General features: G+C 33.2%; 3 protein-coding genes across 4 annotated transcripts; 1 reads left to right on the top strand and 2 right to left on the bottom strand.

Annotated features, from left to right (window-relative positions):
- Positions 1 to 1496: 1496 nt before the first annotated feature.
- LOC105319386 (bleomycin hydrolase) lies at positions 1497 to 9589 on the bottom strand. Its single transcript, XM_011416910.4, has 11 exons — positions 9434 to 9589; positions 9044 to 9201; positions 8456 to 8608; positions 7861 to 8091; positions 7237 to 7329; positions 5594 to 5749; positions 4902 to 5060; positions 4125 to 4195; positions 3255 to 3369; positions 2864 to 2927; positions 1497 to 2277 (listed from the first exon to the last, which is right to left on the bottom strand). The coding sequence occupies exons 1-11, from the start codon at positions 9447 to 9449 to the stop codon at positions 2123 to 2125; spliced, it is 1371 nt and encodes a 456-aa protein (XP_011415212.3). The 5' UTR covers positions 9450 to 9589; the 3' UTR covers positions 1497 to 2122.
- A 200-nt stretch (positions 9590 to 9789) lies between these two features.
- On the top strand, positions 9790 to 17721 carry LOC105319385 (inactive peptidyl-prolyl cis-trans isomerase FKBP6). The gene is made up of 14 exons (XM_011416909.4): positions 9790 to 9882; positions 11325 to 11445; positions 12048 to 12272; positions 12558 to 12647; positions 12849 to 12980; positions 13374 to 13444; positions 13551 to 13610; positions 13715 to 13774; positions 14029 to 14238; positions 14540 to 14652; positions 15187 to 15266; positions 15375 to 15468; positions 15778 to 15904; positions 16462 to 17721. The coding sequence occupies exons 1-14, from the start codon at positions 9868 to 9870 to the stop codon at positions 16507 to 16509; spliced, it is 1446 nt and encodes a 481-aa protein (XP_011415211.3). The 5' UTR covers positions 9790 to 9867; the 3' UTR covers positions 16510 to 17721.
- Positions 17722 to 18225: 504 nt separating this feature from the next.
- LOC105319384 (G protein-activated inward rectifier potassium channel 2) lies at positions 18226 to 21427 on the bottom strand. Of its 2 annotated transcripts, none has more exons than XM_034480683.2 (2): positions 20069 to 21427; positions 18226 to 19138 (listed from the first exon to the last, which is right to left on the bottom strand). In XM_034480683.2, exon 1 carries the CDS (start codon positions 21312 to 21314, stop codon positions 20070 to 20072), a length of 1245 nt encoding a protein of 414 aa, XP_034336574.1. In that variant the 5' UTR covers positions 21315 to 21427; the 3' UTR covers positions 18226 to 19138; position 20069. The 2 variants fall into 2 exon arrangements, with proteins under 2 accessions (XP_034336574.1, XP_011415209.1); XM_011416907.4 differs by having other exon boundaries at positions 20074 to 21427.

Here is a 21427-nt window from a genome sequence, read left to right as displayed (position 1 = left end):
AGCAGATTGCTCTTTTCATGTTTATTCGTGTATATTCATATGTCACGATATTATTGGCAATATTTATAAAAGTACCTAAGTTATTTAGAACTTGTGTCTAATCCAATTGATTTTAATCAATAAAATTTGATCAATTCAATTCAAAAACTTTATTTTTAGTGTTATGAATTGTATTTCATAAATCCAATGGTGCCCGTTGGTTCTCTTAGTTGTTTGAATTTTTTATATTCCAAAGTATTTGTTAGGTGAAGACCCCCTCGAGGGAGAAAAAAAAAACCCACAAAGAAAATACAAAAATCAAAATAATTACCCCCTGGTTGTGATCCTTTATCTACTAGGGATTGTTCTGTTCATGGGTGGATCCAGCAAGTCCAGAATTTGAAGTTAGAAGGTGCCCCACTTTTAGGCAGGGGGTCAGGGGGGCTGCCTTGTTGCCCCATTGGGTTCAAGCTTGGCAAAGCCCTGGTGGAGATCCAGGGGGCGAAACCCCGGGAGCTCTTGGATTCTAGAAATTTTTAGGGTAAAAATGAAGCCTTCAAATTTATATTACATATGATATTCTATTCTCGTGAGCATAATTTAAAAGTTAAACAATTGTTAACGATTTTTAAAGGTTTGTAGATTTAAGACCTAGAGTAATCACATCAAAACCTTTGTCTTGCAGAAATATAAGAAACTTTCCTTTTATTTTTTTTTTCTAACGAATGGCTGTAAATTAATCAGTTTTTAAAAATTCTATTTTGATGGGACCATGTAAATGAAGTTTTAAAAAAGATAACGATGCCAGTTTGTATTATTATAAACTTGAAAGAGTCGTTAAAAACACAAGTATAACCAAGTGAGTGAATGGTTACATTTGAACCCAAGGAGAACGTATTTAAAATGGGCTTTCTATGTACTTTACCCCATTGAACCCACGGTTTTTTTTTATTCTACTCCGTTAAAATTAGTCTAATGTAAACGAATCCCATGAGTGTTTTTAAAAAGTTGATAATTAAGACTCGCAAGCTGAATATTTTCTTTGCCAGAAGGAGCATGATTTAACTTTATTTTGACAAGGGGGGGGGGGGGTGCGCCCCCTTGAATCCGCCACTGATATTACATCTACAATTATCGTCAATATAATTACTGAGACATATATTAAAACTTATATTAGATCAGAATTACTGCTTACATGATTTAAAAATGTGCTCAGATCCCCTGCATATATTTTATCTCTAGCTACGCCACTTTTCCCTAAATCTGCATGTATATATATTCAGCGGCAGATCCAGGATTTTTTGAAGAGGGGAAGGGGGGGAGGGTAAAAGGACAGTGGTCTGGGGCCGCCTTGGGGCCCCAAGTGGGTCCCCAAAAGCTCCCTATGGCACGCCAAATTTACGAAAATGAGCTTAAACAGGCTCTGTAGTATTAAAAAACGAGAAAAGTTGGTTTATGATTAAAACGTATATGTAAGACTGGCCTTAGCTTTCAAATAAATAGCAAGACTTCTGGTATTATAAATTTTCCATTTTAATCTCAATCAAATATACGTATACTTTTAAACATACATGTATTTGTAAAATTCAAAAAAATTAATGATTGAAAAAAAATCTATCAGTATTACAAAGTATACATAATTCTTTATCAAAAGACAATTTTTGCATTCATTTCGCAAAGACCAATCAACCTCAATCTTGGGCGATATCTAGCTGTACATATTGAAAAGTCAGGTTCATATATAACATGTAAGTATATGTGGCCCTGCATGAATACATGTAAATATAATACTACAGTCCCAGATCGATGTACACATTCTTTTTTCAATTTCTTTGAGAAAATTATATGTAAATCAAATATAAAAATAACTTGTAAATATTTTTTGATATACTGGTAAAATATGGTACTAAAAGAATCCTATGATATTGTTCCTCTTACGGTTGTAAATAAGAAATTAAAAGGAAATCAAAGACAACACATAATTGTATATCGACAGTAATTCAACAAATATTGCAGAGAATACTGATTTTTATAGATATAATGTTATTCTTTTGGTGAAAACATGTCCCTACAGTTTGTAAGAAACTATGTCCCTTCAGCTCGGTAAGAAACATGTCACCAGAGTTCAATCACTAGCTACCACTCAGAGCTTGGCTAATGCTCCCATGGGATCCCAGGCCGGTAAAACTACTGGAGTCTGTTTGGTGACAGCCAGAATTTCCTCTGTAAGAAACTTCTTATCAATGACAACCTCGTACACAAATTCTGAAAACCAGTCGTCGGACATGATCAGATAACCTACAAGTAAAGAAAATATAAGTTTCAAACACTGAAAGACACATCATTACATATATTTCAAAAGAGTTTGAGACCATTATTTCAAATTCATCAAACATAATTCAACCATAGTGAATCACAAGATCTGACTAAAGTTATAAGAATATGATACAGGTATTTTTGTGAAGATTGAGTTGTCTAAAACTGCATCTTTTTATGATCTGGGTTTCTTTTAAGTCCAATTTTCATTCTAAGTCTGTATGCATTTATAGTGGACCTTCAGTATGAAATTAAATATAGGATGTACCAGTAAGTCATCCAGATGCTAACATTTCCAGTCAAAAAATGGAATTTGATTTAAACAATTCTGACAACAGAGATTAATTTACTATATAAACATTTGCAGATGTTCATCAATCAAGACAATTTTGTGTTGAATACAGGTATATCTATGTGAATCAGAATCTATGCATCAAAATTAAACGTTCATGGCTATTCTTGTATTAATTTGTTCATTTTAAAACCGAAAGCTTGCTATTTTCTATAGATCTTAACAGTACATGCAGTTCTCTATTTTAAATAATGAATTTAATAAATTTATCTTTACCTTTGTCTCCATCGGAATCACCCCACGAATTCTCTATTCTCCATTTTGTAGATTCACCATTTTCCTGAAATACCAATAAACATAACCAGTATGTATCATTAAAGGCTGATAATTTTAAATAAACTTCCTAGAAAATCTTAATGTGATATGCATACAGCATGAAGAATTCATGTATATAGATGGAAGTACATGTACATTGCAACAGATGGTGAAAGGTCAATTTAAATCTCCACTGGGACTCCCACCCAGGGCCTGTGGCGTACTATGCCAACACTCTAACCACTGAACTACTGCTACCCGATATATTGACTGACATTCACACATCTTTTAACCCTGTGCCAATATTGTCAGCATACATTATTGTGTGTACCCTTTTAATGTTAGTACTTACTTTATGGAATGCAGTAATCAACATAGCATGGGTCATCAATGATTCCCCATAGTTCAGCCTTCCCTCCTTATCCAATCCAAGGGCCGAGAATCCAAACACCAGATTGTAATCCAAACTTAAAAGAATAGATTTATACTTATCTACACTATTTAATTGAATTGTAAGATCGAGTCACAGGTACCTGACATTATACAATATGTATGTATATTTTTCTCTAAATAAAAATACAGTTAAACTTCAATATCTCAATCACTGATATCTCGATTACAGTGGATATGTTGCAGTGAACTGTAAGTCTCAACCATTTATTTTTTAAGTATTTTACCCTTGATATCTCAAATACAAATGTACTCGGATATCTCAAAGTTTTTAAACAGTCCTATCTAGTTCAAGATAACAAAGTTTGACTTTATATATATATACCCTCTACCTAATACATGTAAAACATTAGGTAGAGGGTATAGCCTAGGGTATATATTAATTCTTATAAGAAAAATATATAATGTCAAGTGTCTGTGGATTGACTATTGCTTTGTACATTATAAAGTCATAGTATATAGGCAGTTTTACAAACAAATATATATCAGGATCCTGGTTTTTTTTTTTAATAATTAGCATGTCAAATGCGACAATAATTTTCTTAGTGACTGTGTGCTTGACTATCAGTGACAAAAATAAGGCTTGAAGTTTTTAAAATAAAATTATACGGGTATTACTAAAAAGATGAAATGCATTTTAACATAAACAATTGTACAAGCTGTAAGGATAAATAACACAAAATCCAAAATATGCATTGCAATGTACTCACGCTTTAAGATCCTGTAAGGATATATAACACAAAATCCAAAATATACATTGCAATGTACTCACGCTTTGAGATCAAGGATTCCATCAGGTTTAATGCTATTGTACTTTCCTACATCACATCCAAACCAAACTGCCTGCAAAAATAAACAATGTACCAGCTAGTACTTGTTCAAACATTGATTCCATGTCATTTAAAACTTCTCTTTATTAACATCATATTTACTAGTTATGTACGGTACCCACAATTTCTTAACGCATGGTTATAAATAACTTTATTCATTTGACTAGAGGAGTTTAGCTAAAGCCTTATCATGACATCTTAGATGCTGCTTTAGATTTTTAATTTAGTTCTGTTAGTATAAAGCCTGATACACCAATGCACATGTAATAACGTAGTATGAACAAAAAAAGAGCAAACCTCTATGATGCATAATTGTGCTGTGCAGTTTCAACAAACCAGGTATTTTAATTAAAATAACAAGATTGAGAAAGATTGGTTGGGCAGACTTTTTGAAAAAAATGAGCAAACCTTTACGATGCACTGAACATTGTAGTTTTAACAAACCAGGTACATGACTGTACAGTAAAACATGTCTATAACGAAGTTAGAGGAACAGGCGATATTGCTCCGTAATAAGCGTAATTCATTATATCCGTCAAGTTCACAACATGTATTAAGTCACAGGGAATGAAAATCACTTTGCTGTAAGCGTCAGTTCATTATAAGTGTGTTCGCTTTAACCGTGTTTTACTGTATTTCAAAATGACAAGATTGAGAAAGATTGATTGTGCAGACTTTTATAAAGCTTCTTATTAAATGTCACTCTCTCCACTATTTACCTCTCCATCAGCTATGGACTTCATGGTAAGCTCCTTTAACACCCCGATTGGTTGGTTGACGTAGAGCACCGGCCGACCCCCAGTCATGTTCTTCAGGTATTCCACTGTGTACAGCTTGTTGTACGGGTTCTTTGCTCGTGGATCATTCACAATGCACAACTGCAAAATTCAGGTATTGACAACTTACATGTACCTGTACCAAAGAGCTCCAAAGGATAAAATCTTGATGATAAAGATTACACAAGTGTTATCTAACTTACGACGTAATGACGTACTGTCATGCATATAAATAAATATTTTTTTTTTAAGAGTAATGCTTTTTTATGAACTATATTCTGGTACTTTATTGATTATACAGAGCTGTATATATAGCTATCAGTATCATACATACATAGATTGCTTTAAAAAAACATTAAGTAGGCAAAGTGGTTAACAAATTAACCATCAGAACTACCTTAATTTTTTTAGATATGATTTGTTAAGCTATAATCTCATGTATCATTTTGTAAAGAAAAATTCTGTAAATTTTAGCTTTAAATTTTGAGTATTTTTTTTATATCTTTATACCGAGCTCTTCTTCAAAAGGAGATCAATACAGTCTAAAAATGGCCACCACCATCCCACCTTCTCAAAACATATTGTGATGAGAATGCATAAAATATTTTGATATGAAACTAAAAAAAGATACTTACCTTGTCTTGCATATTAAAAATTGGTTTGATTTTTGTGGTGTAGAACTCAAGGGGGGTAATTGGTCCAATTTTCTGGTATTTTTTGGATTTGTCATAATACTCCCAAGTAATAGTTTTAGGGGGTGTTCCCAAGCAAATGGAAAGAGTTGTATAAATCTGGAAAATAATAACAAGAAAGCAAGTGATGCAAGTGTCAAAAGAGTGGCAGCAAACCATATGGTTGCTAAACAAAACTATGTCTAAAACACATGGATTAATTTAAAATGAACGAATTAAATCATGTTGTTGCAATACATGAGAAATCCAGGCAGACACATGGACGCTGGCGTCAGCCTTTATAATTATGAAATACATGTACCAACATGATCATCCTGTATTCAAATCTCAATACATACTTCCACCAAAATAATTTCTGTTTCCATTTACTTTTATTATTAGCATTTGAAAATGTGTTTGAAAATGCATAATTATGAATGTGCAATATCATATACTTTTAATACTTATAGGATGAGTTCTCTCTCTCTCTCTCTCTCTCTCTCTCTCTCTCTCTCTCTCTCTCTCTCTCTCTCTCTCTCTCTCTCTCTCTCCAAAGTTTCAAAGCATTTCATTAAACAAAGCATCGATCTAGTCGACTGAGACTTGTTCAAAATAAACAATAACTCTGTGGAAACACACAGCTACTCAAAACTTTCTTATAACCTTCTGGCCACCAGTAATAAATGTTAAAAACACTCTACTCTTTCTCCTTCAAAATACTTGTAATTGCTCTCAACTTAATAAACAATTAAGCAGGGAATTCTGATAATATTGCTGTCAAATGCAATATATAGTTGACTGTTCTTGTCCTATATCAATTTATCTATTAAGTAAGAGGTTTTTTGCTCTGAGCAGACCCAGGGTGACTGCAGAGATAAAAATCTTTATATTTCAAGGTTTGATGCTTTAATATTTCAAAGTTTCATTCTTATACATAAAATTCACTGAAGCAGAATGAAAGTTTAACAAGCTTTTACACTAAAACCAAACTTTAAAAAAAAATCAATTCTTATTAGCATCATTATTATTTGTAATATACTGTAAACAATTTATGAATGATTCTTTTTTATCTGGGAGAAAAGATGATATTTGTAACTTGTTGTCTGGTTTCATTTACATGTATTTTTAAGATTTGTTTTACATTGCAAAAAATGTTTATATAATTCACCTGATTATTGCCTGGGATTACAGTGAAACTTTGTCAGGACTGAATTGAGTAATTAGCAATGACAGAATTCAGGTTTTAATGTCTGTAAACTGGAAACATGATATGCATGTATGTGCACATATTTGTTTACTTTTTTGGTAGATATTGTTGTATTACTGTACATGTTCTCATTTATGCCTTACATATACAACACATGTTATAACTGTTATTGATTTAATTTTAAATCGGCTTTCAAAGTAGCTCTCTAGCAGACACTCCTGAAATTCTCTGGACATTTCAATTTGAGTCACTCCTAAATTCCTGTTTCCCTAGCTCTGCAGAAGTTTCACTTGTGTACATTCTAACATTACAATAATTTAGTCATAAAGTGCTTGTAAAATAAAAAAAAAACATTCAATGACTGTGTTTTTTGGAATTAAGAAATAAAAGTATAACATACCTGCTGCAACATTGAAGATTTTTCCTTTTGGATCTCTTCATCTGATGCCTTTTCAAAAACCATTGTCTGAAGTCTCCTGCAGAACTCCCTCATCTGACACAGTTAAAAGGAGAATCAATGTGACATAAGGTAGATTGTTATACTTTCATGTTAAATACTGAAATCTGATTGGTTAAGACGCAGTTAATAATATTTACTATTACCCTCAGCGTTAGCAACGCACTTGGCAACGGGTAACATTAAAAAATGTTACATGCGCGAAAATTATGCGCGTACGGTTCGCTGTAGAATTCACGTTATTCCTATATAAAAGCAGTAAAATTTTCTTAAAAATTTTAAAAAAGACATTCAGTATAACAAAATAAATAGTGCCTGTTTGGGAGGATAACAGTTGAAATTGACACCCCTCGAAAACCATTGTCAACCTCCGCTTCGCGTCGGTTGACAATGGTTTTCTCGGGGTGTCAATTTCAACTGTTACCCTCCCAAACAGGCACTATTTATATACTATTAGCTTTAGACATAGATTTTTGCATAATACTGTCAAACTGGAATATGATGTCCAATTGATTGCACTATACTGCAGGTAAAAGTTTTAAGACATGTTTTACTGAGAGAAGTTACCTTGTTGTTGATGATGCCACACAGAATCCGGGACTCTGCAGCACTCTGGGCGTCCTTAAAACAGACTTTGGGGATCACTCCATACTTCTCGACCAAGTTTACCAGCATATCCCACTGACCCCCGTCCTCCGAGGGGGAGGTGAGAAGGTGACTGACCAGCCTCCCCTCAAACGTCTCGCCCCGGCGAGCACACTCAATGTAGGAGTCAAGGTTATAGTTACAACGCTCCAACTAAAATCAGATGATATATGTATAATTATGTAAATGTACATACTGTTTACAGTCAAACCTCAAGAAGTCCGACTTAAAGGGACTGAGAAAGAAAAACTTCTAAATATCTAAAGGTTTGAGATACTGAGGTTACAATACAATAAGAAAATAGATAATTGATATACATGAATAAGACTTCAAGATGCAGAAACTCAACTGCATTTTAATACTTCTAGTATATTTTCAAAAAAGAAATCTTGGGATTTTTTTATACTATTAAATGAGCATTGATTTGAGATACCATATTTATAAATATCAAATAATTTATGAAAATGTGCGGGATAAATATCTTGGGGCAGACTGTATAATGTAAATATGCACCAACCTTATCCCAGAAGAACAAGTAATTTTGACTAAACTCCAGTTCATCACATTGGAGTGAGGGCATCACACTGCATCGCATTGCATTCAAACAAGCAAAAATCCAGCAACGGCCCGATGCCTTTTGATTGGACATTGGTTTTCCCTCTGTGGGTACCTATAAATATTTATTGCACAATAGCTTGATTATGATCTTGAAATATAATAAATGCTATTTTAAATTGGTGATAACAAATGTAAAAAATACATGCATACACCTTTATCAATAATTCCATTGATCATGTATAATTTAATTTAAATGGACTCTATGTGTACTGCAGAATATTACAACAAGGAAGTTATCATATATGTTTAAAATAAAAATTTTAAAAAACAAAAATTAAATCTTAATGAGGCTATCCAAGTCAAAAAAAGTACTTTATTTGTTGCTTTTAACAAATCAGTATTAAAGTCATTTCAGATATTTAAAAAAAAAGGATTTGAATTAGATGTAGTGAATTTTGATATTTATTTATTGTATTTATGTAGCTATATACTCAAGAAGTTAAAACTTGAATAAACCAACAAGTTTCATGTAATCTTATTATTCTACCTTGCAGCTGAAGACATGGACTTGTTTATTGAGGCTTGACTGATTTTTCAAGATCTGTTTTGGGTTAGCTGTATAGCAAACATTTTGTGCTAATCTGTTTTTAGGATCAGCAGAAAATTTGTTCTCCATATCCTGGAGAACCTCATTTGGGATTCCACCTAAAACGAAAAAAAACCACTTTCATGCACATACGAATTTTCATTTTAAAATGTTATCTTAATCTGTATAATTTTGTTGATACAAGCTATTGAAACAAATTCGAGCTCAAATTAGCACATTGATCCTGCGGAAAAGTTAAGCAGTTATTTTCTTGTTACGAAAAAATACTACAGATAACACAAAGCTCTACAAAGAGGTATATGTCTGTGTTTTCTGTTGAAATAATCATACCGCAATCTGTGGTCATGTTGCTTATGTCTTCTGTCAGATGAGTGACTAATGAAAATCGATAAGTCTCAAGGGAATACGAAAGAATGGCCCACCGTCTCGGTAAACAAGACGAAGTCTTCGTTTATTTTAAAAATCTTATTGTTTTTAACTATTCAAATCTAAATTTTTAGGTTTTTTATCATTGCATAATTTTTGGGGGAATTTTATCAGTTTTTAAATAACCAATAACAATGTTATAACATTGTTGATATATTTCCGGAACCAAATACAAGGATATCGGCAGACTTTTAGTCATTTCGGACAATCGTAACTTTTCGGGTGCTATCGTCGTTATTTATGCGGGCTCTCGGTTTTTATTGAAACCACCGAGAATCTATAATCTAGTCATATTGTGGGAAACATAAGCAGCTTGCACGTGGCTAATACCTTCAATAATGGATAATTATGAGGTAAATTATCCAGTCTAACTGAATGTCTGATATAATTTGTATCGAAAAGCTTTTATTTTGTAGCGATCAACAGCGTGGGATAACGTTACATCCCACAGTATCACGGGCCCTGGGAGTTATTGTAAATATATTGCATGTGCATGTTTTTATACATGCACATGCAATATATTTACAATAACTTCCAGGGCCCGTGCACAGTATGGTGGTTTGCATTTGGTGCCCACAAGGGCTTGTGTAAAAAAACATCGTTAAAAAAGTGGGTATCTGGAGAAAAATAAAAAGGGAAGGACTCTTCATCAGCTTTTTTCTTATTTGAATTTTTACCCTAGACATTGCAACATTTCGTATATTCCTTTTTGAATCATTCTTCTTTGAGTTATCACCTACATTCGGCTACAGTGCTTGGATATGCAGATAGAAGTAAATGAATGCAAGGGTAAATCCATGCAAGCTTGCCGTGCATGATTTTGTAGATAAATTATCGTATAAGAGAATGGTAGTATGCATTTACCCACTGCGTTTCCCCAGAAAGCAAAAATGATTGCAATTCATGGAAGTGGAGAATTCCTTGTGTTATTATTATACAGATTGTAAACAGGTAATTAAACGGTGAACGTTTATTACAGAAACAAGTGTCTGTGGGCAATACGCCTGTAGGGTCCCTGCTTAGCGAGTTAGCCCACAGGTACCTGACGTTAAAATATTTCTTTTCCTAGTAAAATAATTTATGAATGTACATGTACCTCTCTGCTATGTTATTATGATTGTACAGGATAATCAGGATAGCATGGACTTTTAATGTCAGGTTCTTGTGGTTTTACTTAACCTACTTAACAGGAGTCAAATGTCTTCTTTTTTTCCGACAGTACATTGATTTAAAAGAACCCAAAACTTAAAGAAACTCAAAATAAAAATATGAAATAAGATTATGAACCATTAAGAGTACAATTCATGATCTTGACTAGTATTTATAGATGTAAATAAATATATATATAGGCTAAATTCAATATTATTCATTTGAAATTTTTAATTAGCAATTGTGTCTTAGTTTAAAATTGTATGCCTGTTCCAAAAATAATGGCTAACACACTAAATATTATATTTACCAAGATAATAGTAATAATTATATACTTTAAATGGTTAAATAACACCTGTATTTGAAGTGGTCTGACTGTAGCAGTTCTTATGTCTTTTTATGTTTCTTTTTGGGTCTTTTGTGCCCATTTCAGATTATGTTTTTATGAGGAAAAGGCACATAATGTCGGCCAACATGGCGACTACTCTGACTTGTGAACTTCATAAATCTTATGTTTTATAGTTCTATGCGCTGATTTTTGCCTTCGTATAAAAAAAGACACTTAAAGTTAAATTATTTTTTTCTGAAGGGATGCCAATACATGTACTAACAAATAAAGATGACAATATAATGATAATTTCTGCAGGCTGAAGATCCTTTAGTCCCACTGGTGGAGCCAATAGACATTTCAGGACTTAAAGTTACTGGCGACAGAAGTGGTGTGGCAAGCCAGGGTGTTGAATTTGAGACCAGTGTGGATTTCAATGGTAATGGACCAATTATTTTTTTCTACTTTCTTATATATTTCTTTATTTACTTTCTTTATATTTTACTTACTGTTTGCGCATTGTTCTATATTCTTTGATTATGTTTCTGTTTAATTATTTAATTATATTTAATTTGTATTGTATGTGACATGAAATCTCTGAAAAGGGGAAATAAAGATTGAATGAATTATCTTTAATATCAAAGAATTTTCTTCACACATATACCGGTATAGGCAATGTTGTATATGAGATTGGTTAATTTGCAATAAAATTCTAGGAACAGGTACTAAAAAACTATATTTAAATTACATAATATTTTCTGTCTAACTGTCATTACTTTCTATACACTGACTTTTTTTATATATTAATACATCTAATGTAAATTTGTTTGAGCAAGTGGACTCTGTTTAAGAACAAACTATACACTGTCTAGATTGTATTTTACAACACATTTCTTATTTTAAATTGTAGATTGTTTGTCAATTTATTCAATGGCTGTAATTTTTTTCATTGTTACATGCCTCCATCCTCACAACGTCAAGGCTTTGTGATTACGGAACTTGAATCAGCAGAGTTATAATGTTTTTCCATTCGTTTTTTAGAACCAGAAGAAACTGACATTAAGTTCAAGGCTGAGGACATATACAACAACCGCTTTTTGCCTGATGAAGATGACAGCGATGTGGATGAAGATGATGAGTCATCACCTTTTGAGAGGATGATGAAAAAGATGGAAGATATTTCACCTGATAAGAACGGCATGGTGTTCAAGAAAGTTCTTCAACAGGGGAGTGGAGCAATTGTTCCTGAAGGCGCTATAGTCAGAAGTATGTTTAACAATTACCGTAATGATTAAATTTTTTTGTGCCCCACCATGAAAGCATGTCCAAATTATTATTCATTTTTTATCATTTATTTTCCTCCTTTGAAGTTTCCATATGTAAAAGATATTTAACTCCACTACCTGAAATAGGACCATCATGAAATTGATTTGTGATTTTCAAAATTTAAGCTATAGGATTTTCATTCATAAACATTAGTCGTAAGATTTTGGTATTTTACACATTATTGTTACTTAAATTAAAATAGTAACTGTCTCAATTTTTTTTTAGTTCACTACAATGGTTACCTTGAATTTGGAGATGAGCCCTTTGATTCAACAAGGCTAAGGAACAGTCCATATAAAGTTAAATTACAAACAGGTAACAGGATTAAAGTGTGTCTTTTTTAAACGTTTGATATGCAATACAAGCATGAATGAATGCCCTCTGCCAGGTGGGTAACTGTGAACAGTTCTTTGAGGTGTGGGCAGATTGTGGTCAGTTCTTAGAAGTTAGAAATAACATGAATTGATGGGCTAATATGGGCAACTCTATGGATGACATGCATGTTTGTACTGACAGGTGGGCTGATTGTGGGCCTGGACCTTGCTGTATCATCCATGAAGAAAGGAGAGCTGGCTCGCTATATCATCCGACCTCAGTATGCCTTTGGAGAGATGGGGACCCCTCCAAGGATTCCTAAGGATGCCACTGGTCAGTTAAAACACTTTCAATAGAGTTTAATAAGCTCTATTTGTATAAGTTTTTAAAAAGTCGGAGTTACTCAGAAGATGGATTTTTAAAATGTTTAAATGTGTAAGTTTTGTTATAAGCTACTGTAAATAATAATTAACATGAAGTTAGAGGGAGTATAGATGTGTTTTTTATGTCACTTCTGATGTTTCTTGCACATTAAAGATACACAGAATAGATAGTATACTTTTGTCTGAAAGGGTTTGAAAACTATTCAGAGGTACTTTAGTGTCAATACTTTGAAATTTAATGCCTCATTACATGTAAATGTAATACCAATTGGATTCATTTTCAACAAAGGTTTACTATGTATGTGCCTACACTGCATGTGTCATTTTGTTGATTTTATTTCAGTGATGTACGAGGTGGAGTTACTGAACTTTGTAGAACATGGGGGTGTGGATGACATAGAGCTTCTGTCTGAGGTAAACTTATAGAGGTGTGGATGATGAATTTGCATTCGAAATCCAAAGTTAGATTTATTTTTATGGTTAGATTACATGATGAATTTTGTTTAAATGTTCATTTTAGGAGGAAAGACAACAGATTGCTTTTGATGACCTGCTGAAGGCTTGCAAGTCTTACAAACAGGTAAATGATTTGAAAAATTAATTTAAAACTTTTGCATTTACAATTTTCAAATATTTCATTCAGTGTATGCATTTTCTTTTTTGATTTTTTACATATACTTACAGGAGGCAAAACTACAGTTTGATAGTTCTAGCTACAGGAAGGCAGCCTCTTTGTATAGAAAGGTAAGGTATAAAATAGGTCAACACCATTATGAATGACAAGCATTAAATACATGTAAACTACAGAATACAATACAGAAAAATTTACACAATGACTGGTAAAATCTAAAGTCAAACTGAAAATTTTAAAAGGACGTGAATGTAATTTAATACTAGATATTGTAGACCCAAGTATAGAAAACATACCCATAATTAGATAGTCAAATTAGCTGTCTGATGCTGCAAATGATGTTCATGAATATTACATTTATTTATAGGCAGTTTACATGCTAGACAAAGCCCACCTAAAAGATGAGGGGGAGGAAGAAAAGCACCAGAAGATATTGCTTCAGCTCTGTATTAACCTAGCCCTGACCTGTAACAAAATGGCAGAACCCAAGCGCTGCATCAGCTGGTGTAAACGAGCCCTGGAGATCCGTGGTATTGACAACACCTCAAAGACCAAGGCTCTCTACCATTACGGCAAGGTATATTATAAGACAAATACATGTACAAATAAAAATTTTTTTTTTTCTTTTATAAAAAATTGTTTTAAAATATTTTTTAACAATCCTATTTGTCCTCATGGATTTTCTAACTTCTTCATTCATATATAATTGGGGGGAAAACTATAACTGGTTACAATTTTTAGACTGCCACGAATCTGTTAATAACTTTGTTGTCAAATATGGATTTTTCTCTAGACACTTCTCCTTTCTCTTTTCCTCTTTGCGTTAGTGATCTGGTTTGAGTATGCATGATTTTGACAATATTTGTGAAATTTTACAGGCTCTGCACAGTCAGTCCTACTTTGAACAAGCTAGAGACAAACTGAAAGCAGCCCAGAGACTCTCCGGGGGAAGAAACATGTCTGTTAACAATGAACTGGTCGCACTGGACAGGTAACTGGAGTCCTTCATTCCAACTGAATGATGAAGAAGTTATTAATATTGTACAAAGTGTATCATATTCATTTTAAGAAATATTACTAATTAATATCATAGTTGAATTTTGGTCTCTCCCACATTGAAATCTTAAAACAGTCAATACGTTTTCAAGGTACATGTAGCTGGGAGTTCACATTATGTACTGTTTATAATTTTATCAGATTAATGTCTTTTAGCTTCTACATCTTAAAACCTCAGATTCAGAGATTTTATCTTAATCCTATTGAGTTTTAAAAATTGAGTTTTGACTGTGTATTTAGGTAATTCTTTAATAGAATACTGGTAATGAAAATTGCTAAATACTTTTTAATGTCTGGTACATAAGACCTTTTTTGATGAAAATGTTCATTTTGGGTATCAATGGTAATTTTTCTATCCAGACGATATGTAAACAGTTGTATCAAAATGTAATAAGATTGTTGATGTGTGATTCTTAGATGAAGTAAATAACAGTAGATTTGACAGAATTGTCTTTTTGATTTTTACCAGATCAATCAAGCAGTTTGGGTTGGTAGAAAAGGAGACCTACAGAAGGATGTTTTCCCAACCCCAGGGCATTTCTGAGGAAGGTGAGGTCAAAGGTTAAGGGCATATATACATTGATTACTGGTAACAGTGTTTAGTACTGTATGTTAAGTCTCTTTGATACTGATTTAAAGGTGCTTTTTTGTTTTAAGAAAAAGAGAAAGAAAACAGAAGACACCAAGAAGCAGAGGAAAAGTGTATGGAAGTGTCGGAGAAATTCCGTCAGTTCGCCATCGAGAATTTAATGTAAGGGTTGTCTTTGATGTACATTCAAACATATTTTTGTACATGTTACTGTTTTTATGTAATCTTTAAGTCAAAATTACACGTACCAAACACACATTTCTACATTAACCTTGAATAATTGTAACTTGTATGTACATGTATACATTCATGTATTAGTGAAAAAAAATAGAGATGGCTAATTAAGTTAATGTAGAAATTCAGAAATATTTTGTTTTGAATCAAACGGATTTAAAAAACGAATCCATGCAATTTGTCAAACCTTGATTGGTTATAGATCAGAAATTGTTATTAATTTGCTTCAAATTGCAGGGAGTTTAAGAACAACCCCGAGCTGACTGAGATTCCCTTCACATCATACAAGCTGACGCTGGGAGAGATCGCCTGTATGATAGAGGAAGCAGACAATCTCGGCCTCAAAGCTGTGCAAGTTGGCAGTGTGAGTGTTGAATTATGGATAATTATAAAAACCAACCGTCATTTTTATTTGTGGACAAGGAATTTTCGTGAGGTTTTCAAGAGCCACATTAATTTTTTCACCACGAACCAATCATCAAATATAAATCTTGATTATGAAAATTTGTTGCCGTGAACCAGTTTATCTCTGGTAAATAGCAATATAGAGTAATTGCGAATAAAAGTTTGTTTACTCTACATGTAATATTGGGTTCTGATTTATCTCAACCGATCCTGTATTTCTAAAACAATATTGATGTCATCGAAACACACAATCCATTCAAATTTCAGTAGAAAGAGACCAAATAATTATTCAGGGATAGATGTCTTTCAGTTGATTTAACTACATGTATATGAAATTGAATATCTGAAATTTTAAATAAACATAGTTAGGTATTCTTTAGTACCGGTAGTTTTATAAGTATTTATGCATGTATGCAAGCGATGTTATTATAATTTATTTTGTTTTGAGTTTGATACGCTAAGATTTCATTACAATAGGAATCCTCAGCTCTATTATCATTTTCTTTTTGACCACAGGGACAAAACTCAAAGATCAAAATAGTGAAGAAGAAAAAGCCAAATTAACGGACAATATCCTCAAACTTGTCAAACCTATGGTGCTCAAGATCTGCTGCTGACACAGTTGTCTTGTATTCTGCTGATTCAATGAGGAATAAGGATCATGCTATGAAATGTCTTACCTGTTATTACGCAACTCATCTGGTGTACATGCAACATGAATGAATGTCTCATCATTTCATTGTTGCCATGAACAGTATGTTAGAAAAATTCCAGTTGAATTTTTTTGTTCATTTCTTTTTGTGTGTAAATTGGTTGGGATTGATTGCAATCTTTTCAAATACAAGTTTCTCTATTCTAGTCCTCAATTGCATAATGCTATCAGTGTTTGTCATTTGCCTTCTATCTGTCATAATTTTTAGGAATGGAAAATGTGCAGTTTATTTAAACTCACGGCAAGTTTACCTTGAGAAAAAATTTGAGACAAAGAATATCTGAAAACAGACTTGAACTTTTGATTTTGTAACAGCCTTTAGTTTTCTCGTTACTAGTATTCTTGTTTGTTTTTTTCCTTTTTAAAAATATTGATATATATTTTAGATTGATGTATAAATACAATGTATGTTCAGTAGACTTTCAGATATCTTGGTGTAGTTTAGAATTTATCCATATTTACATACTGGTATATATGTACATGTACCTCCTTATTTTGATATATATCTGGATTAGTTTTGAAAATCTTAGATGCACTCTCTTACAATCCACATGCACATATATGACAATCAATTCTCTTTTCTTTCTTTTTTGGCATCTAAAAGCTAAAAAATAATAATAAGCCATAAATTTATTTTATCGTTAACTTAGCTCTTAGATAGAGATTTTTTAAGATCAACTATCTGCAGTATTTTAATAACTAAGCCTTTTTTATTTGATAAACCAAATGCCAAAGTATAGATACTGGTATGTCAGCATTTGAAGTACTTGGTTGTTATGCCCACAGGTAGTTTTGTGTTTTGGGCTAGGTACAGTAGAATTCTGAACTTTTAAGCCTTTAAACAAGTTTGCGTCATGCTTACAACTCTTGTCTTGTGTGTTTGTCAGAAAATATCAGGGAAATTTGATAGATACATTTTGTATTAAAATTCATATAATACTCAGGCAGCTAAGGCCACACAGTTGTACATCGGATCATCAATCATCATTTTTAGGGTTGCATTTTATTTTTGTATATTATTAGTTTATGAAGACCAAAGAGTTTGTTCCATGATGTTTTTTTTTTTAATAAAACAATGCTGTTATAGTATGAGCTTTACTTTATAATTATTCCCCACTTTTCTCTGGAAAGACCTATTGATATTTTTTATCATATTTTTTTTTACTTCTATGATGATATTTGTGTTTCAAAACTTGGGTATACTGTCAGTAAAAAAGAAACAGCTAATTTTAGAATACATAGATCACTATAAGGACATTTACACATAACCTTGTATTTTTATATAGCATTGATCATACCCAGGAGCGTAAAAAAATTTCCGAAATTTTTAAGACATTAATACACGATTAGAAATAAATCTACCAGATACATGTACTATCATATATATGTAGTATATAATTAGACGTTTTGGAACCATGATAGTAAAAATGATGTTTCATTTCTGAAAAGCAGTTCATAAAACCGTATTCCTTTCCACTTCCCCCCCCCCCCCCCCCACACACACACAAACACACACACAAAGAAGAAAATAACAAAACAAAGAAATGTGATTAGAAATATGAGTCATTTAATGGAATATGAATGTTCATCAAAGTCAAAAATGTTTCATGAAAGTATAATATAAAGTTTAACATCTAACTACATTTCAAAGATATGCTGAATGAAAGAGACATCACTCTCCCTATTGTTTGGTATGGGACTGCGCACGCGCGATGGATACTATATGAACTTTCGGATTTCGTTTACAAATTCATTATATCATAATTGTAGAATTATCCCGAGGTGAAACTTGAAAAATGACATGCCTTTTTGAAAATGTGTTTGTTTAATAAAAAAAAAATCGCATATAATATTGATAAAAAAAACCCGACAAATTACTAGAAAATCGTAGGTTCTCCTTATCTATTTCGTTTAATTATGGCAAATGAAGAATATTTTAAAAGTATACATTATCCGAGTTTTCATTAATATATTTTCAATAGAGAAATGTAGACCTTTAACAAGATTCGTCGTTGACAAATTGATGTAAGGATTGCCTTTGCAAAAATTAGAATTTGAACCTTAAATCTATTTCTAACGAGTGTGGATTTATATAAGGAATTAATATCATTAATTGAGCTCAATTTTTTATGAGCATAGCACAGGTCATTTAAAGACAATTCAATTTTTCGAGTTTCACCCCACCAGGACTTGCAGATAAAAAATATTAAATGACGAATAATAACCTACATGTAGCTACATGCAATAATAGAACACACAAGTACATGTACATATGTACTTCAAATTAAAAACTACAATTTGGCTTTGACATAAACTAATTAACAAAGTTTTGCAGAATGCCATTTCTACAGTACACGTAATTTGAAAACTAGACTGGTAACGGGTCATTTGTAGATGTTGAGAACGCGGCCCATTTCAAGGTGCTGGGACTGGAATCCGCTAAAGGACAATGGTGCTCTACTGTGTCGGTAAGATCGGGGTCTGAAAAAGTTAAAAAGTACAAATTTAAAAAAGAATTGAATAAATGGTGTATAAATTTTCTATTTTTTAACAAAATAATTTAATTTTTTTTTTTAAATACGGTAGTCTGAAAGTTGAAAAAAAATAAAATAAAGTATAAATATATCGGAACAAATTTCGGAACAACAAAGAACATGTTCAAAATAAGATAAGAATTAACAATTGAAGAATATAAAGCTAACAAAATGTTGAGAGAATTATGATATATAGTGTACAAATTAATCTAAAATCTCATAAAACAAAATCAATACATTTGTTCACTTTGAAGAAAAGAATACTAGTACCACAAAACAAATCAATAATGAAATTTTTTTCGGACAAAAACCAAACAAGAATCCATTTCCACAATGTTGTTAAGCATCTGTCGTCTGATGATCGTTCACGTTCTGTATATTGTGTCGTTTTCTACAATTCGTTATATTCTTTAATTGCAGAAACGGACACAATTAACATCACGCGTTTCGTTGCTGCCAAGTCCTCGGAATTCACTTTCGTACACAAGCAAACAAACATTACAGGAAACTCAAAAAAATAGAAACCCTTCTTTAAAGATGGTACTTTATATAGTATGAAGAAAACTCAATACATAACCGGTATATATCCAAAAGTAATCAATGTGCAAAGCAAAAGAGATACACAATAAACATGCAGAAGGATGGAGCGACTGGGTGATCGACAATTTCCAAACATATTCCTAAATAATTTTAATAAATTGATTTTTCTAGACATAAACTATTATTCAGAAAAGAAAAAAACCCACAATTTCTGACTCTGAAATTGAATCTGATTTTGACTATATCGTCCAATATTTTCTCAAACCCAGGAGACGTAAATAGTATGAGAATGACCATGATCACCATGAAGCCCTCTAAGAAAGAAAACAAAACATACCTTACCGTCGGTCAGGTATCTTTGTAAGACTGGTCTCCTCTGTCATGGGGGTGATGATTTGACTCTGGGACCTCCAGAACGTTCCCCCGAGGTTCTCCGTCTCCTGCGCCTGGTTTGTCCGGCTGGACGCTCCGTAAATCTCCGCCAGCTGTTTCCCGCTGCATTTCGGGGTGGGGGTAGGGACCGTGGCGTTGAATTTCTCGAAGTTAGCGCTCCACTGACCGTTGTCGTTGTCAAAGTCGATCATGTTGACAAAGCGGTGGCCCCAGACGATGTCTTTCGATGAATACGATGTTCTGGCTTGGCATATTTCTCCGGTTGCTTCAATGGTTCCTTCCAAGATAATGATAAGTTCAAACGTATTTGACAACATTTGATCAAACGTCATCTCATACAAGGGACTGTCTTCGTTAATTTTGTGTCTCAATATCAGCGGCCACATCATGAAGACCCGATCCTGCATTTGGTGTGCCTCAAACTCCATCTGTTGCTGGTACAGAGGGTAAACAATTCCCTCTTTGGAAACCTTTTCGCTGACGAAGATTCCAAAGGATGAAGTATCCACGAGATGGGATTTCCGCAAATCCCCAACTCGTATTTCCAAACAAAGGTCTCCGTCTTCTTTGCAAATGAGTGCCTTTTCGCTAAACAGAAGTGTATGCCGTCTGTGCTTTGGTCTTGACAACTTCACTAGAAGAAACCCGACCAGAAGCGTTTCCAAGAGAAAGCCCACGGTGATTTGAACGAAGACAAGTAACAAACTGCCACTGCATGACGTGTTTGGATAGAAGGTTCCATACCCGATTGTCGTTTGTGTCTCGATTGAGAACAGTAGAAGATCGGCAAACGTTTTTGCCCTTTCTATGCAAGGTGTCCACGTTGGATTATTAAGATTTTCAAAGTCTCCGTGCGCTTTTGCCAAAATGTACCATATTACCGCAAATACAAAGTATACAATGAAAAAGGTGAACACAAATACCAGAGTTGCCCATCGCCATTTTAGGTCTATGAGAGTCTGGAACAAGTCTAAGGCGAACGAGCGCCGCTCGGAGGAGGACAGGCCCTTGTAGGTAACGCGATATTTCCCGGTTTTCTTCACCAGTGCTGGACGCCCAAGTTGATAGCCTTTGCGCAGCTTCGTAATAAGTGAGGCATCATCTCCAGATGATGATGGGAAATCGACCAACTGCTCACCGTCGTCCGACTTCTTTCTGTTTAAATGAAGATTGGAAATAGATTTCAACATGTTGCTTTGTAGAATAAGAAATAAAAGTCTCTAAAGACGTGCTGAAACGTCCTTCTTAGGCAAGCTCTAGCTCATGTTTGAGAACTGACTCGTCTTGCCAAAATACCTATTTA

This window comes from Magallana gigas, chromosome 3, assembly GCF_963853765.1.
Source record: "Magallana gigas chromosome 3, xbMagGiga1.1, whole genome shotgun sequence".
Taxonomy (NCBI): domain Eukaryota; kingdom Metazoa; phylum Mollusca; class Bivalvia; order Ostreida; family Ostreidae; genus Magallana; species Magallana gigas.
Note: the sequence above shows the minus strand (reverse complement) of the source record. Positions and strands in the feature narration are given on the sequence as shown.

Bases quoted from the DNA above. Each gene is read 5' to 3' on its own strand.
- LOC105319386 (XM_011416910.4), bottom strand. The intron at 4,196-4,901 runs GTAAATAGTGGA...TTATTTTTGCAG, and splicing joins AGTCCATAGCTGATGGAGAG to GCAGTTTGGTTTGGATGTGA. The intron at 2,278-2,863 runs GTAAAGATAAAT...CTTTACTTGTAG, and splicing joins TGATTCCGATGGAGACAAAG to GTTATCTGATCATGTCCGAC.
- LOC105319385 (XM_011416909.4), top strand. The intron at 13,445-13,550 runs GTAAACTTATAG...TGTTCATTTTAG, and splicing joins ACATAGAGCTTCTGTCTGAG to GAGGAAAGACAACAGATTGC. The intron at 14,239-14,539 runs GTATATTATAAG...GAAATTTTACAG, and splicing joins CTCTCTACCATTACGGCAAG to GCTCTGCACAGTCAGTCCTA.
- LOC105319384 (XM_011416907.4), bottom strand. From the start codon at position 21,314: ATGTTGAAATCTATTTCCAATCTTCATTTAAACAGAAAGAAGTCGGAC. The intron at 19,139-20,073 runs GTAAGGTATGTT...TAACTTTTTCAG, and splicing joins ACAAAGATACCTGACCGACG to ACCCCGATCTTACCGACACA.